Consider the following 18,518-nt stretch of genomic DNA (forward strand, 5'->3'; position numbering starts at 1 on the left):
ATGAAAAATACTAAGCAAAACACCCTTGTTCTGTTGTTCATATGATAGTCCAACCAAATTATTCCACTTGGCCTAGCTTTCAATGATTGTTTATAATTTATATACAGACCGTACCTGGGATTTAAGTAAATAGCCGATATCCACTGTAAAATCATATGCAATAACAAGTATGACCAAAATATCTACTAATTTTTTTTACATATAAAGAAAATATTGTTCTTAGTTCTTACTTCTTAGGCGGAAGTTAAACAAAATTCTATATTGTTTATACTAACTGAAATAATTTCGAGATAATGTCATAATAAGGTGAAGAACTTAATTGCTCATCATAAGTAGGTTCTGAATCCATAAAACCTCTCATTCTCTCTACAGTCTAATAGAGTTCTGTTGCTTTTAGAATAGATAACCAGCTAAGAAACTGAAACTATTAACCCAGATCAAGTGACTTGCATGATCTTACCAAAAAAAATATAATAATAATTGCATGATGAAGAATAAATCTAGTTGAAATTCCAACATATATGTTGAGTGAGTGAGATACGGTGTAAACTGTAAACCATTTTTTTTTTCCGATCATCTATGTGAAATCCAAAGATATCTTGCTGGCCGGGTTTGTTAAAAACAGAGAGCAACCACCGAGAAAGAAATTCCATTACATGTAACAAGAAAATCCTAAACTAGGCCAATGGGAATCTAAGGGGTATATTCTTAGAAGGGGCTAGAAATAAGTTCACCTAGGAAGACAAATTATGGGGGAATTGTGAAAATTACCAACTGTATTATAAATCTTTGAACTAAAAGAAGAACGGAGGGTTTAGACAGGATCTAGAGCAGTAAATGAACGTAAGAATGCTCATGGACTGAGGACTGTACAAACAAAACTAAGTAATACCTTCAAATAGGGTGCGTATTCAACTGTATCAGTATATTCCGAAAGACATATTTCCATCGAACCATTTGACAAATGCATCCAACAGATTTACAGTAGGTAGGAAATCAAGAACAGACAAAAGGTTGACCCATGCATGCCATTTTGTTCTTATTCATTCCGTATCTCAATTTCAATCATGTGGGCACTTTTAGAATCTTCTAATCTTTTTCTACGACTTCATACGTCTGTGGGTGCCCATAGTTGTTGAGCTTAAGCCTATCAGCCTATCAGCCTATCAGGTAAGGTGGGGCAAATTTGTTTTGGACAATTAGTTGGTGACCTAAATCCACTAACAAGACTTTTAAATCAGAACTTTTTTTTAACAAAATTACTGAAAATAAATTAAAATTATTGACATCACTATCCATTTTAAACATTGGCGACCATCAAGCCTGCAGAGGCACACTTCTTTCTTATTTTAGTAATTTCAGTAGTAACCCCATTCATTTCTTTTGTATTTTTCTACTCCATGATTCCTAAAGTGTATTTTTCTACTCCATGATTCCTAAAGTGTATCTTAGCCCAAGATTCTAGTGGAATTGTGTGTGGCGGGCACATACACATGTGTTAACTTACTCAATGCACTCGCCATAATCTTCTCTGTAAATAGGGCTTCCCTATATGGCTAAGTGGATCTATAATTTAATACTGCATATTGAGAATAAACGACGCTAAACCCTATAGAAAACAAGGAAACAAAAGTCGAGGCAATAGAGGTCAAACAAGATTAAGAAGCAAGCTAATATAATTCTTAATATATGACTACGCAGGTATACTGATCATAAGAAATGATGATCAGTTGCTAGCTAACAGTCAGGTAGAGTGCACATGACATTTCATAAATTTCGGATTTAGCTTTGTAGTCTCAGTGCAAGTAACAAACGAAAATAATATATAAATACTAACTCCATAAAATCCAATACAATGCTAATAAACAAATAAAACTAACGCGATAACAACAAATTGGGGGGTGTATTTGATCAATTCTTCAAAATTAGCAAAGGCTTGATCTGTGTATAAATAAATATAACAAAATGGAAATTGTGCTGTATAACCCTTCAACATTTTGCTGTAAGAAGTTACTCATACCTGAGGGTGAGCATTTTATATATGAACAACCGATAATAGCTTGGAGTGAGCGTGGTAATTTCTTCCGGTACCACTTCCTCTCTACACTGTTCGCAATACAAACAATATATCTCATCCAAAAAAGTGAAGCTGATCAACCAACTCCTAGACGTGCGATGAACATCATACCAATTGGATTAGAAAATGGATTTAATCAAGTCTAAATCTTTGACAATTTGATCGAAACTTTCAGTTAGTGCATGAATCTCGCTGGCAAGGGGATGGGATCTATCTGATGCAACAAACACATTAACTTTGTTATTCAAGTCGATCCAACTATGACCAGGTTGCTTTCTGATCCCATTTCTTTCCATCATCATCCTAATTTCCACTGCGTCATCCCATCTCCCTGCATCTACATGCATGTTGTATAGCAACACATAGGGGGCAGAGCTGTCTGGCTCAAGTCTCATTAATTCCTTGGCAGCCATCTCGGCCAAATCCACATTGTTATGCACCCTACAAGCTCCCAATAGCGCACCCCATACAGCCCTATCTGGCGCAACAGGCATGCTATTGATCACATCCATTGCTTCTTCAAGATGCCCATGACGCCCGACTATGTCCACAAGGGAAGCAAAGTGTTCAACATGCGGTTCAATCCCAAAATCACTAACCATAGACATAAATTGTCTGCGACCTTCATCAACTAACCCGGCATGAGCGCATGCATTCAAAACCGACACAAATGTTATGTGTGATGGCCTAACTTTAAGTCGTTTCATCTCCCTATAGAGCATTAGTGCCTCAATTGCATGGCCCTGATAAGCATATCCTCCAATTATAGCATTCCATGACACCACGTCCCTTTCTGATTCCATTTCACTAAAAACAGACCTTGCCTGTGCTATCGCCCCACATCTGGAATACATGGTGATGAGGGAATTATATATCGGTGTATCCGCATTAACTGACTTCGTAACCAGTTGATGCATCAACATTCCGTGGTACAAAGATGCAAGCCCCGCGCATGCACCAAGAATCGAAGAAAGTGTGTGTTTATCAGGTTTCACACCTTCCACTTGCATTTGACAGAAAAGCTCGACCGCTTCTTCATAGTCTCTATTCTGCTCATATCCAGCTATCATTGAATTCCATGAAACTAAGCTTTTCTCTGGCATCTTATAGAAAAAATCACGAGCAATCCCCAGATTGCCAATTTGAGCATATCCTGACATCATTGAATTCCATGTTTGAGCATCGGGATCTGGCAGTTTGTTAAACAGATTTGAGGCTGCTTCCATATCTGATACATGAGCATAACCACCGATCATAGTGTTCCACGAAATGATATCCCTTTCGTCCATTTCATTAAAAAGCTTCTGCGCTGAAACAAGATCCCCTGCTTTAACATAGCACATGATCATGGAATTCCACGATACCACATTCCTTACAAAACAATTTTCTTCTTTTCTCCCATGCAGTGGACACATTGGAATTCGATCAAAAAGGTCTCTAGCTTCATCAACTCTCCCACTAGCACCATACCCAGCAATCAAAGTATTAAAAGCGTGAACCAAATCAACTCCACCATTGCTCACATTCCCACTTTTCCCCAGAACATCACCCGCTTCATCTAACTTCCCATTCTGAATAAGTCCCGAAACAAGCGCACTAAGCGAAGCCCCGTCCCTCACAGGCATTTTCTCAAAAAACTCAATAGCCTTAAAAACATCACCATTCTGTAAAAACCCAGTAACCATAGCATTCCAAGAAATCACATTCCGCTCCGGCATTCTACTAAACAACTCCAAAGCATCATCCATCATCCCATTTCTAGCATACCCACTAATCATAGTATTCCAAGTAACCAGATCTCTTTCCAACATTTGATCAAACAATAATCTCCCTTCTTCAATATACCCTTTCCCTCGACACGAAACATACCCACTAATAATCAAATTCCAAGACACAACATCTCTTACAGGCATTTCATCAAACAGTCTCCTAGCTTTAAAAATTTCTCTATTTTTCCCGTACCCACTTATCATAGAATTCCATGTCACTGTGTTTCTATATTGTAATGAGTCAAATACTCTTTTTGCTTCATTTAATCTACCTGTTCGTATCAAATGAGATATTTTCTTGTTCCAGTGAATGTAATCATGTGGTGATGAACTTAAGTTACGGGAAGTTACGTACGGGGTTTTGAGGCCGTTGATTTTGGTTAAGTGATGAAAGATTTGACGGTGGAGATTTCTTGGCTTTGATGTGAGTTTTAAGATGAAGTAAAAGTTCATGGAAGTGGCAGTTGAGAAAAGTGTAACTACTTTAACGGGTTTTTTGTTTTTTTTTTGTGGGATATTTTTGGCGCGTGATGAGTTTACTGTGTTTTGGTAACAGCGGATTTTGAAATGAGTGGCGGACCCAGAGTAAGCCCTGGCTAACCCTGATTCCAGCTTAGGTATTCAGACAGGTTATGCATAGTTGCATACCGCCCTAATTTAGGTATTCAAATTGACTGTTGTTGGGCATACTACAGTAGGTATGCCGTACCTCAATATCTCAAATTGACTGTTGTGTCAATGGGTTTCAATAACCCGATGACCGATCCGAACCAAACCGATAAAAAACGGTTTGGGTTGTGGTATTTTGGTTTGCTCTCTACTGAACCGAACCGATATGAACCCAAACCGATAAGACGATATTTTAGTAATATTTATAATTAATTTTGTATAAGTTTTATTAATTGTGTGGCTGAAATTAATTGATTTTATAGTTTTCGGTTCGGGTTAATTCGGTTTCAGTTTCAATATATGTTATCGGTTCGATTTCGGATGAAATATAATATTATCGGTTCAGTTCAATTTCAAGTACCCAATTATCTTATCTCTTCGGTTCGGATTTTCCAGAATTCGACCCAAACCGATCAATTAACAACCCTAGTTGCGCATACCATACCAAATAAGTTAGGTCGTTTTGGTATGGCCAGACTATCAGGGCCGACCTTGGGCCCTATGTAGTCTAAGCTCTTGCATAGGCCCCCAATGAAAACCCAAAATTAAGGGGGGCATTCAGCTTTAAAAAGCCCACTACTATGTTCAAAAACTAACAAAATAAGTCAATACTAGCCATTGAGCCCGACCATGCCAGGATTGTTACATTTTTTTGTTTTTAATATTACTATAAAATAGGAATAGGTCAGCCATTTCATTAAGATAATTGAGATACTTATGCGAGTCATTTGGCATAATTAATAATGAAAAGAAAAGTTGTACTTATTCAGTGAAGCCTTTCTTTCACACAACAGGAATATTGATCCATCATAACGTCCTCTACGAACCAAGGTAGTATATTTTTTTGTAATGGAACCATCATATTTGCTAAAAATTCACTAATAGATGCATACTTTTTGATAGATAGGGATATATTTATTATTATAAAAATAAAATAAAAAAATACAATAGATGAAGATATCTAAAATGACTGAAAAGTCATTGTAATAGCAGTGATCAATTTTATATAGTGATAAATGAAAAGACATTAAACCTTCTCTATGTAGGCATGCTAATTATGAGCAGCTCTATTGTACATATAAAAGATAAAAGCCCTACATACTGACAGGTTCACTATATGATTTCTTCTATAAATAGGTCCATATATGCTTAATGAAGCATGTTTCCTTAATTACAATTTCATTATTGGTTGGAGACTTAAATAAATCCACCTTCAGGCTGCAGATATTTGGGAGGTGCCCGTGGCAAGATAATTGTAAATGACTTTTTCTTTGACTTCTTTGTAATGTCAAGGTTAGCCATTGCTCTGAAACAATATCAATCCTCCTAAATTTTGGTACCAAACTGTGAGGCTTCTGCTTAGGCTATACTTCTCTCGATATTTGTTGTGGTTTGAGCATCTTCATAGGTGTTCCATTACTTTGAGTTTTTGAAGAAGACCTCCTGAGCTCATTTGGTATCTCCAACTCTCCAAGTCCCACATGTAACGCAATCTGGATCAAAATATTAGATGAGGTATCTAAGTTATTGAAATCTCAGCATTCTTCAGCACATCATAGGCTTCTTTAAAGATGACATGTATATACACATACATCAACTTAAGCAATCAAATCAATAATAGTTCAACTTACCACTTCACTTATGCCTGGGATAAGGTTGAATTTATAGCTACATACTGGCAATGCATGCCTCTTGGAGAAGTGCAATAAAGAAATGTCAGAAAGACAAAAATGACATAAGAAACTTTCATAGTATATTACTAATATAACTCGGGTTATTTTATACTAAAATAAACTCTACAATAATGAAATTAACCATTGAGTCTCAAAATATGTTACATAACTGACAATACACGGTCCTAACAATAGGTCATTCGTCTACCATCAATCTACATACATACTTACGTGAATACTCAAGGCATCAACTTGGTATTGTAACCAAGATTCCACAATCTGCTGTAGTGATGCAAAAGGAAGTAACTTGTAATATGTACATATGTACATCTATATGTGCTAAAACAACAAAACTAGATACACAAATTTATATTGTCATTACCAAGACACATTCATGTCAAATCCTAATTCAACCAAGTAAATATAAGACATTGAGATGTTACGACATTAACATTAAAAAAGAACATCAATCCAAGTTAGCAGTCGAATGTTTATGGTGTAGCTGTCGTCCCTCATTTGCAAAATACAAAGAATTGGCACTCTCAATAGAGAACCCTCCAGAAACTCCATACACATAGGAAGGTAAAACGTGTCATACATGATACTTCTATTTGATCAAGACATTGTCAAACATGGTACCTTATTTCACTTGGAAGTTTATGTTTTTTTTAAGTGATTATCGCTTCTATTTGTAAATAGCGTATATACCTACCACAATTACTCAATGCCAACATATATATCCCAAGTTGGGGGAGACATAAACCTCTAGGTCATCCTTGAATAATTATGTGAAAACAATATATGGAATCGTTTAGTTTCGATTAATCATAATCAATTCAAATATAAATAATGCATTCGAAAATAATCAAAATATCAACAAAGTATCAATACCTTGGTTATCGATAAGAGGTACGTGCTTTCATTATCCCTTGTAGTTGGGTTTCCGATTTTTTGCAGTGACGATAGCATTTAAAATATGTAACTCTCCAAATTCAGTATACACTAAGAATTACATTTTCCAACTCATCATCCCAGTCTTCAAGCTATTTCAGTGCTTGGAGATTGAAATAGCTTAATACCAAATACAACTGCACCAAAATACAAATTATATATGCATTGGTTAATATTATTGTCCAAACTATCATAATAGTAAAAGCAAACAATAGCTTGGTTTCCTACTCATCTTGTAACCTATTACATTTTCTTGTAACGTTGCTTGACTATCATTGGTTGATGCTTTTCCTACAAAATAAAAGGAATAGAAACATGATGATGGATAATATACTTGAGAAAAATTCTAAAATAGATATTCACAATCTTCTAAGAATTTTCATTGACTTAATATATATACTTATCATGAGATCGTTATGGTTTTTCTGCTTTTTTCTTTGTGATGCTACTATGAGCCAGTCTTAATCGTTCATAGAAAGTAGTAATTAACTAATTGTGCATGTATGAATTTCTAAAAAATATACTATGGTCAGAACTTATTCTTGCAACGTAAAAAGTTGTAAAATAGTACAATTAATATTGAAAAAGTATGGGTACACAACAACTCTCATTAACACTACTAAATACCCTATGAGAAATAAACCATTTTCAAATAAAAAAAAAAATACAAAACTTTCAAACTTAAACTTAATAGATCAAATTTTCAAAGTCCAACACATTGAGAGAAAGACAGTGGTGCATAGTGTCATTGTTAAAAAAAAATAGTGTAAATCAGTGATCAAGCATTAAATGTCAACAAGGCACTTTAATACTGTGCATTATGATCAAGCAAAATCAATAGTGCTCATCCATGTTAGTTGGTGTTCTTGGAACAACAAAAGCCTTAAAAGAAAAAAAATATATATGAGCAGCTCAAGATAGTAAACAATATTTAACTGCAAAAGTAGAGAATTGTGTAATACTCTCAAAATCATAATTGAACCGTGGCCTTACCCTTAAGCACTCACTGCAAGGATTGTAAATTGGCAAGTCGATTCCCTATTTAATTTGTTGTGCGCAATTTATCTAGTATAGACGACTGAAAGGATAGCAAAAAAATTATAGGCAATTAGTTGGCAAACAACATGGGGGAACGTGAGCAAGTCGATACCACAACCCCTCCAAGTCAATCTGATCCCCAATGCTCTATTTTTTTGTCAATCTCCAACACAGTGAACAATAAATGCATAATACAAATTATATCAGATAGTTGCTCCTACTTGTTTTAAATCTTTTAGGACTATAAAAGTGCTTCCCAAAGTTTTAATACTTCATCTACCCTTCCCTAACCCCTAGCCTCATCTGAAGTCATTGCTTCTCATCAATGTCTTTGACTCAAAGCCTCAAAGCAAATGAGATAATAGTAAAAGGATTTCAAACTTGGCTTTATGAGCTGGTAGGTAAAAGTATTCTTATCTCGTCATCATAATCTCTAAAGTTCCAAAGAGTGGGTGGAGCTAGGTAGGATCGATCATCATGTAACAATAGTCGTAGATGAAAGTGGTATGCGTTGCTGGTTTACTAATCATTATAGAAATTTACAAACTGTGGCTGTTGAATCTTTCAAAATTATGTGGATAGAATCAGAGTTCTAAGCACATCTAATTGAAGAACACTTAAAGAACTAAAGTAAAATTGGAGGAAAAATAATCAACAATGAAGTAAAAGTTCAAATATTCTACAGATTAAAGTGGATTCCAACACATGTTAAATGGTTGTTAGAATTTGTATTCAAACAAGAAGAAAAGTTACGTTATTTATAATTTTGATTGAATAGATTTTTAACCCCAAACAATCTACGAAAGTACGAAGAAGGTTTTTTGAAAAAATTGCTTACTTGATTGAACTGTCTAGAATGACCTTTGGTGTCTTCTTCTTCGTTGTGATTGGCGGTTTCCTTTCCTGTTCAGAAGAAGAAGAAAAGTTACGTTCTTTAAAACCCCACAAAAATAAACAAAAAAAAAAATCAATAAAATACACTAAAAAAGGTGCTAAAACAAAACTAAAAGAAACTTACGAATCAATGGACTGCAAAATGTGTAAATATAGTCTGTTGATGTGATTTCTTCTTTGTTCGTGTCAATGAGAGCCTTTCTTCTTCGTGTCAATGAGAAGTTGAGAACTGGTGGGGCTTTGGGTGTTTTTTTTTGGGTTAATAGAAAAAGTTTTTTGGGATTTTAGGATTCCTAGTTGAAGTTGGGGGGTTTTTTTTTTAAGAATCAAAATTTGTGTTTGTAACTTTGTATTGATTCGTAGTTATCGCGAATTGGTTAAAAGATTGGGCGTGTAATTGATTTTCGCTTGATTATTTGTATCTCGACTAGATCTTTAGAATCTCGAGATGATCCTATATCTAATGTAATTCACCTTAGGGACCAATTTGTAATAAATGAAGAACATGTCTTTGATTGTAATTAAGAATGCGTCCTTACTTAAAAATGTTGGTGACGTGCCCTCCTGAAATCCCTTATGAGTATTTTCGCCTACTGTGCAATAATGGTATTAGATAGTATAAAAGCTCATTTCATAAAATAGAAAAGCCCCAATTTTGGAAAGTTTGCATTGAGCCTTTTTAAAACTTAGGGCTGGCCCTACAGACTGTTTTGTATTTTCCGTAAGGGTAAATTGGACCATTTGCATCTCGGTCTTTTTCGGTGATTTTGAATAATGGATGGGTTTTCGAGTGATTTAAAGCAAGTTGACTTTTGTCGTCCTTCTCACTCACTCTCTATTGGCAAAGTTTTCTTTCTAGTTTGACAATATAAAATTTTAAGAAAGTCTAATCTTTTTTATGTACTACTATAATCATCTTGTTTTTTCTACTTCTCTCCTCAACATTTGTTTTAGAAGCAAGTAGAAACAATTTAAAATTGAAGGAATTGGTGAAGAGTTAAGGTAAGAAAAATACTTTTCTAACTCATTTGTTTCATATATTCTTCACTACCGTCTTTTTCCCTTTTCTCAAATCTCTACTTCCACCACCACTAATATATGGTTGTTGGTAGAGAGAATAACAATTACTTATCGTGATATATCGTCGATAAATTGTGATAAATATCAATAAATTCAATTGTGTGATGTGATTATATGTTATATCGTCAAATTATACCGATGTTTAGTGATATAAGTTGATATTTACGGTTGAAAGTATCAATACCAATATCTTAATATTTATGTATCATTTCTCAAAATTTCAATAAATATCGTGATATATCATCATTAGATATCACGATGTTTTGTATGTATGAGGTCATGCAGTCTACTTTACTACCTCTATAAAAACCCCAACTAACTCACACTTTTTCTTCTCATTTCTTCACAAAAGGAAAATACGAAAAAGGATAAAGGAGAAAATAAATAGAAAACACTTACCTATAAAAATGTGAGAGACATGAATCTCTCTCTCTATTTTTTTTAATCAGTATAATCAATAAAGAGTTTAGAAAACTTACCCATGAAAATGTGAGACCCTCTCTCTCTTCTAATCAATAAAAAATTTATAAAACTTACCCATAAAAATGTGGGAGACTTAAATCTCTTTTGCCCACACACTTTCCACTCTATTGTCTAGCTACCACTATAAAAACTAATTAACACTTCACAAAACAAAAAGGAAATAAAAATAAAAAAGTAATAGAGAGAAGATAAAAAGGGGATGATAGCTAATGCGATTAGGGCTAATTTCGAAAATATACAGTTCCTCCGACCTCAATAGAGAGTCAACGATAGAGAAAATGAAAAAGGGACAATTAGCTAGTGCAATTAGAGATGATTTGGAGAACATTTGGTTTAGCTGTTGTTACATTATATTTTCCTTTTTTAAGTGTTGTTTTTATATGTTTTTTTTTACCAATTTTTGTTGGTTTAGCTGAAATGTATGTGGTGGGGAGACCTGTGTGTTAGAGAAACTACAGTGAAGAGGTCGACTGAGGTTGAGAACTCATTCGGAAAAGGGTTTACAAACATTGTTTAGTCAATATGTATATGGTTTTGACTCGATTGTTTTGTTGATGTTGAGTTTTTGAATTTTTTTGTTTCATAATTTTGATTTAGCATAATCATATTAGGTTTGTTTTTGAAGAAAACGTGGATTTTGTCTTGGTAGATAACATCAAAAGTGAAGAAAAACCATTTCATAATGGTACTTTGTCTTACACAAAATATCCCTATATGTATAATTAAATCAAATACCTAGATATTTATTAATGAGGACTACTTGGTTCTTTTATGACTTTGTGAATTCTTGGTACCGATATTGTCCTAAAATTAAAATGATGTTTAACACCTTTGAATAGGAGTAATCTATCCTTTTCATGTGGCGGTGAATTAAAAAATCAAATCCCTGCCATTTTGAATTGTACGCACCACTATAAATGACATTTAATTAGCAATAATTGGGTAATTTAATTAGACGTTAAAGAAAATGAAAAGTCTAGGGAGAGAATGCGAAGGGATGAACCCAAATATTATCTTATTCTCGCCCTGCCCAACCATTATTTTCATTAAAACCCAACTAGTTTTTGTTTGCTCACTCTGTAATCTCTTCGTATCCATCACTCCGTCACACGCCATGGAGGAGGTGAGATACTGTTATATTTTTATTCATAGATTTGGCTTCATCTCTTTCAGATCCCTCTTCAGTTGTTTAGCAAAATTGAAATCCAAATTTTTATGGGATTATTTGTCAAGTAAGGCTCAATTAAATGGGAATAATGACTTTTTTGTTTGTTGATTTATTCTTTTACTATTTTCATTTTTATTTTTTAAATTATTTATGAGAATCCCTCTTGAGGTTATGCGGAAAACTTTTGTAATTAGCAGGCGTTAACTTGACAGATTTTTATTTTATTTTTTTGTTATGGATACTGATTTATCATTTGTCTATGTTGTTGTTATGTAATTGATAAGGATTGCTATAATTGTGTATTGTTTCAGAATTTGGCCCTGCTTCAGCGGAATCGATTGGACTACATCCCGCAAACTTGCAGAGGTATGGCTTTCCCCTTCGTTTATGTTAAAAACAGAATTTAAGTGTGTTTCCTCCTCTTGTCTCCCACTCTTGATTATTTCAATTCATTTATTTTCGCTTTTCGACCTTAATACAAAGAAACACCAGATGTAGCATTTGATTTAGTGTTTGTAGAATCTTTCATGCATGATTATTAACTTTGGTTCCTACAATTATTTGGCGTCAGTCGTTGTAACTTCAATAAGATAATGTGTCCCTTGAATAACATTATGCATCCCATTAAACACAGGTTTTCCTATCGATCTGTTAGATTTATTTGATTGGAGATGTTTGAGGGTAATCTATGAATGCAAACTAAGGTATATTTATTTTATTATCTTTTATGGCTCCTGTATGTAGTTCTACGTTTTGATCGCCTGTGTTTTGTTTATAGTTAGCAAGTTACTATATATATAGGAAGCAACAAATCATGATTCAATCAATTCATGATGTCTTCACCAACTCCAAGTTGTTTTGAAGGAGTTCTGGTCATGTCTTATAGACACAATTCAATGACTGAATATTTCAAATATTATCGTACTCCATGTGTCCCTGATTTAAGGAGTTGAATATCTTACTAAAAAGCTGAGAAGTTTTGACTTAAAAATCTTGGAGTTGAGGCGTATACTTGAGGAGGACTCCGAGATATATGATCCTAATTGGATTTCAAAAGATAAAGTAATACTTCCAAGAAAGTAGCAACATATGGATGTTGGTTTTTAAATTGTGCCTAAATGTCTTTATTGGAGGATGACCGGGTTATAGATGAAACAGTAGTTGGAAAATCATTGTTTTTTTTTTTTTTTTTTTTCAACGGTGTAAAATTCATGAAGCACACTGATCCCAAAATAGGTTGATCATTGCAAGGATCGCGCATTACAGCACCACTTGAAACCTTAAGGCCAACAACTTCCTGGGAGAGAATAACAGCTTCAGGACAGGGATTTGTTGGTGTTCTGCCAGATGAGCGAGGGTTTGGTTTAGTAATGGAATGACTGATCAAGTGTCTTGGATCAGAATATGGGAATGCATTTGCTTTAGGTATGGTCCTGCCCATAATTTTTTGTCATATTTGTTTGCTTTTGTATTGTATGAATATGGTACCATGGGCGTAAGTTGTAACATAAACTGATATAGGGTGGTAACAATTCTGCATAGTTTTGAGTACTTGAAACTGCCAAACCCAAAAAAGATACACCACTATATAAATTTTGAGTGGAATAGTAAAAAAAAAATATGGCACCTTGAAATTTTGAAAGTAAGAATGTATAACAGTAGTTTCTCTATGCCCCTTTATGAAAATGGGGGAATAGCTAAATGTGTTAGACTAAAGTCCATTGGCTGTTAAATTTAATTTGAATATGGATGTGCAACACAGTTAGTTCCCTCTTATGGGACTCAATGCAAATTAAAATTGTTTAGGGTTTTTTTGAAAAGACGTACTATCTACTGAAAGAAGTACTTTTATCTTCTTTTTATTTAGTATGCATTTAGGAAAATGATATTAGTGATCTAGATTTGACAATAGCAGATTGGATCTCTGCCTTTTTGTCTGGTCCTCCTGATTTTGGAGTTGGGCAACTAGATACAATAAGGTATGATGAACAATATGCTGGTAAGGGGGAGGATGCAGATCGAGCTTGCTTCATGGGTAGACACCTTTCTTCAAAGATTTGGTAATTTTGATTTAGAGAAACTAACCTATTTTTTGCATAATCACATTTTTGAAGATTAAACAATATTTAACTTTTTGTAGGCTATTATGGTTGTCCAACTAGGTGTTTGCTTGGATATATTTGCTTTTACAAATGAATATACTGACTTGACATCTCTCAAGCTTTTTAGCATTGAGAGTGGAGGGTCATTGTTTTTGTATGCAAGCACCAATGATTCAATACTTCCTCAGACACATAAGTTTTAATAATGCTTGGTCTAACAAACTTCAGTGGTGCTTTGCCTGTGTAGGTTTTATAAATAAGTCAAATTGAAATGAATAAGGTCATAGATGGGATTGGGAGCATGTTTTGTTTTTGGTAGATGAGTGCCTATTCTATTAATGAAGAAAAATATAAAAAAGTGCGAGGAGAAAGGAAAAGAAAAAATGTAGCTAGGTAGCATAAACTATGACAAGTCATAAATTTTCAATTGGCAAATGTGTTGTCTCAAGTGTATTTGCAGTTTTCAATTAGTAAATGGTTTTGATAATTTCTTTGTTAATTAGAGCATCGTGATTGTGTTTTGATTACACTAGAAACACGTGTCATATTTGTTGAGGATATTTAATTAACTGGAAAAGAACATACCATTTATCAGCAGGTGTACGTGTTGTACGGAGGATCTCTAGATTAGTAGTTTTAGAGAGTTGTTGTTAATTAAGTCGCAATGAATACTTTCTTAGCAACGAAGTTCGTGGTGGTGATCATATATAGACGTACTCAGTGTAAGGCTTTTTCCCCATTTATTGTCATGTCAGTTTCATCTTGAAATTGGGTGTAGACAGGGAATTTTTTTAGTGACAACAATTTCTTATCTCATGTACATGATTTAGTTATTGCGTTATACACATATTAATCGATGGGGTGTAGAAGTGAAAATCATGACTTATATTGAAATTGAAGTTGGCAGACTTTGCTGCAAGTGAACCAGTTGTGATTGTTGGGTTTGGGCAAGTGGGACAATTTAAAACCATCATATTGAAGAAGAGACCATCACTTTGTTCATCTCAATTTCATTTGGCCTATTGTTTTTTGTCAGCGAGATTGTTGCTACATGACATTTAAAAGCTAAAAAATGAATGCATCCCTCTGTATTATTATTATTTTTTAAATCCACAATTGGTTATTTACTTATTTATATATGTAATCACATGTCGTTATTTACATGAAAACATACATGTCATTGAACTTTTCAAGTTATGCTGCTTTTGTATAACATTCATATATTTGGTTTAACTATTATTTGATATATACTTATGACAGGTGCCTCCGGCCAAAGTTCATAATGTAATAATGTGCTTTTATTGAATTAAATTTTCATATGACAATCTTATGACATAGCCTAGTTGGTGTTGAGAGTAGCTTTTTAGTTTAAGGTCACAGTACTACACTCAACAATATTTTTGTAAACCCTCCAACAAATTAAAAATAAAAGATCTTATGACAGGCTTTATTAGTTTGGAATCACGTTAGATGCAATAGCCATGAAAAGAAACATGCCATTTGCACGTTTAGTTGTTCACATTACATGGTAGTCTAATTTGCTTATTACCTTGCAAATGGTGAATAAGAACAAACAAAGGGACCAACAAAGAGAAGAGAAAATGCACTAGCAGGTTATGGAGTAATGTATATATCATGTGGGACGGGCGACACATATGTTCGTCTTTATATTGTGAAGCTCTCCAGCCAGCAAAGAGGAAGGTGGAAGTCAACCAATACATTTGTGAGCTTGTACATTATTGTGTCATTTGGGACACAAGCTATGTCACAGCCCGAATTTATAAACAATTACAAAGTGAATATTTGAAATATAAATATCTCAAACATCCCTATGTTCAATTGTCTAAACACACAGGCTATGACGGAGTGAATACAACTCATGCCAAAATCGAAAACCCACATCATAACATAATCAACTTAACAGCAAAATATCTCCATAATTTCTCAATTTCATCATTTTATTAAAAGACTATCTTCCGTCCAAAAACCATCAAAACAAACTCTAAGAATAAAAGGTCTTCAACATTGTATTCTCATGTCATATGAATATGCAACTACGTTATTACATACTTCCAAAAGGATCAGACCTATAAAATTATAAACTCCCGGACTGCTCCGGAAACAAATCCAAATCAAACGCCGCGGTTCCACTGCCTTCCGCCTATGTTCCCAGAACACACCCACGTTGCCAAAACAAAGCAAACATGGGTCAGCAAAAATGGAATTTGCTGGTATGAGTAGACTAACCACATATAAACATTTACAGCCTTTACTTATCAAACTAACACTATAAATATATCATAACTTAATCATTTTCAGCTTGGAAGACAGGTAGTTCCGTCATCTCAACCGACATAGTTTCTTCCCAAGCAAGATTTCCATTCTATTAACTCGTTATAATAACTTGTTTTAATAACTAAGTAATTGAATTAAAACTTACCGATATCCACTATTATATAAGGGTAGGACCGCGTCCCTACACAAAATATTATTAAGTCCTACCCTCCTGCAAAAGAAAGTTAGAAATTTTATATAACCTATGTAGATATCATATAGGTATTAAAATGTAAGCCCAACCACACTTGCATAATCAAATTAATACAACTAACCCGCAAGGCGAATACCTTAGTTCCTCTCTAGGGCAGTCCAAACAATCTGGTCATTCATGGCACATTCAATGAATACCCGGGTCATTCATGGCACATTCAATGAATACCCATATATAATGCTAACGGGCCATTTATGACACATTCAATAAATGCCCACCTAACATATGACATCATCAGTCATAAAACTCAAATCCAAAACTTGAGGCGTGAAGAGTTCTAAAAGGGTGCGGTAAATTTGTTTACGCATTATTGAACTTTATTGCATATATTATTTCAGAGAACGTACGCGTATTATGTTTCATGTATTTTTGGTTTACGCGTTATTAATTAGATTAATGTCTAAGTGTCATAACGTTGCATATCATAAAAACTGAAATATTACATAGTAGTTAATATACGTACACACGTATATGTAAATGTCTTAGCCTAAAGACAAGCATGCTAATAGCCCTAGACCTATCCTAATAGCCCAAATCATAATCTGAGTTAAAAGGTCAAATTGGGTCAACTGGTCAAAGTCAACCCTTGCCAAAAGTCAACTCTGGTCAAAGTCAAAGTCAACCTGCCAATAGTCAACATCAGTCAACCAGTCCCAAACTCTTCTAACCCAAAAGCCCAAAGTCTAAAACTAAAATCTAAATTGAAATTTCAAAAAAAAAAACATTCAAGCCCACGTTTTTAGTTCGGCCCAAGCCCAAACCAAAACTAAAATCGCACTGTTCATCTTCCTCCTCACAGGGCCTTTCCCACCAGCCACCTCTCACCACCACTTTTTAACCTAGCGGTTTGATCCCTTGTGAAAACCCCTACCCAATGATACCAGCAAAACAAGATTTCCCATCAAATGCTAGGTCGTCTCTTCCACATTTCCTCCACCACCACAGAGCTCGCCGGACCACTACTCACCTCCCAATAGTTCGGTTCGCTCCCTAGCAAAACCCCAACCCAACTATACCAACAAAACAAGATTTCCCACTCATATCATACAAGCCGATCCGACTCCAGTAATAACCATTCCACGCCTCCACAGTACCCATTCAAACCTCCACACAATTTTAACCCAACAAACACCAACCACAGTTAAACCAGAACCCAAAAACAAACAACGACAGTCCGATCAAAACAAAATTCTTTAACACACCAACACTCAAACAGAGAATCAACAATTCTACTGATACTAAGGACCTTGCCAATATATACTAATAACTACAATGGTTAGTTTAATTAATCAGATTCGAAATCTTTTATCACTAAAGTTTTTGCTTATCGTTTCGACAGTATAACAATATCTAACATGGTTAGAGAATAACAAAACAAGACAGTATAAAACTTGTATTCTCTACAGAAATCTATTATAGTGCAGTATAGGTTGGAAGCCACCAGAAAATCCAATAGTTTAGTAAAAGGTAAAATATCTACTCACTGTTTATAAACCGAACAACTTTCCGAAAGCGGGAAAAATCCCGAAAGACCGAAGTCTACTGTTGCGCGAAAGGACGATCTTCCTCGTTCAAAACCTTTTCTTCTTTCAGTAAAACTCAAATTTTTTTTTTCTAAAACCCTCGCTGTGTTTTTCCCTCAAAACTCTATGTGAGAAACATTTTTTTTTTGTTTTTAAAACCTCCCCGAAAATAAGGGTTGAAACTTATCTATTTTTACTTACGGGACTTTTATCCCTAAGCTGATAGTTATCATATATTTAGTTTAACCTATTATCATTATTCTTATTATTATAGGAAAAGTAAAAGTAAAACACGGGGTGTTATAAGCTAGGTTCATCTAATGGACTTAGCACAAATGCGACTATTACCAGCCACCAATGGTTCTTACAACTTTATCACATTAACAGAGGAAGGAGTTTATCTGTTTATTTTTTGAGCATGTCATGTGTTTTGCATTCGTTGTTGTAAGCTGTGTACGAATTGTTGAAATGGTAATATGTTGGGGGAAAACAAATATTTTTCTTTTAAATGATGTTTGTTTTTGTTTAATCTTACCAATTAAG

At 34.4% G+C, this 18,518-nt stretch overlaps 1 protein-coding gene and 1 long non-coding RNA gene across 6 annotated transcripts; one reads left to right on the forward strand and one right to left on the reverse strand.

Moving 5' to 3' along the window:
- Positions 1-1,915: 1,915 nt before the first annotated feature.
- MEF9 (mitochondrial editing factor 9) lies at positions 1,916-4,514 on the reverse strand. Its single transcript, XM_086568835.1, has one exon. It carries the CDS (start codon positions 4,297-4,299, stop codon positions 2,197-2,199), a length of 2,103 nt encoding a protein of 700 aa, XP_086424961.1. The 5' UTR covers positions 4,300-4,514; the 3' UTR covers positions 1,916-2,196.
- A 5,424-nt stretch (positions 4,515-9,938) lies between these two features.
- On the forward strand, positions 9,939-15,152 carry LOC147491794 (uncharacterized). 5 transcript variants are annotated; one of them, XR_015199870.1, is made up of 5 exons: positions 11,597-11,757; positions 12,114-12,168; positions 12,437-12,506; positions 13,039-13,227; positions 13,718-15,152. It is a non-coding gene; the product is annotated as an uncharacterized LOC147491794 (long non-coding RNA). The 5 variants fall into 5 exon arrangements; XR_015199868.1 differs by lacking the exon at positions 11,597-11,757 and adding an exon at positions 9,939-10,073 and having other exon boundaries at positions 13,039-15,152; XR_015199867.1 differs by having other exon boundaries at positions 13,039-15,152.
- Positions 15,153-18,518: the final 3,366 nt, after the last annotated feature.

This window comes from Coptis chinensis, chromosome 6 (assembly GCF_015680905.1).
Source record: "Coptis chinensis isolate HL-2020 chromosome 6, ASM1568090v1, whole genome shotgun sequence".
Classification (NCBI taxonomy): domain Eukaryota; kingdom Viridiplantae; phylum Streptophyta; class Magnoliopsida; order Ranunculales; family Ranunculaceae; genus Coptis; species Coptis chinensis.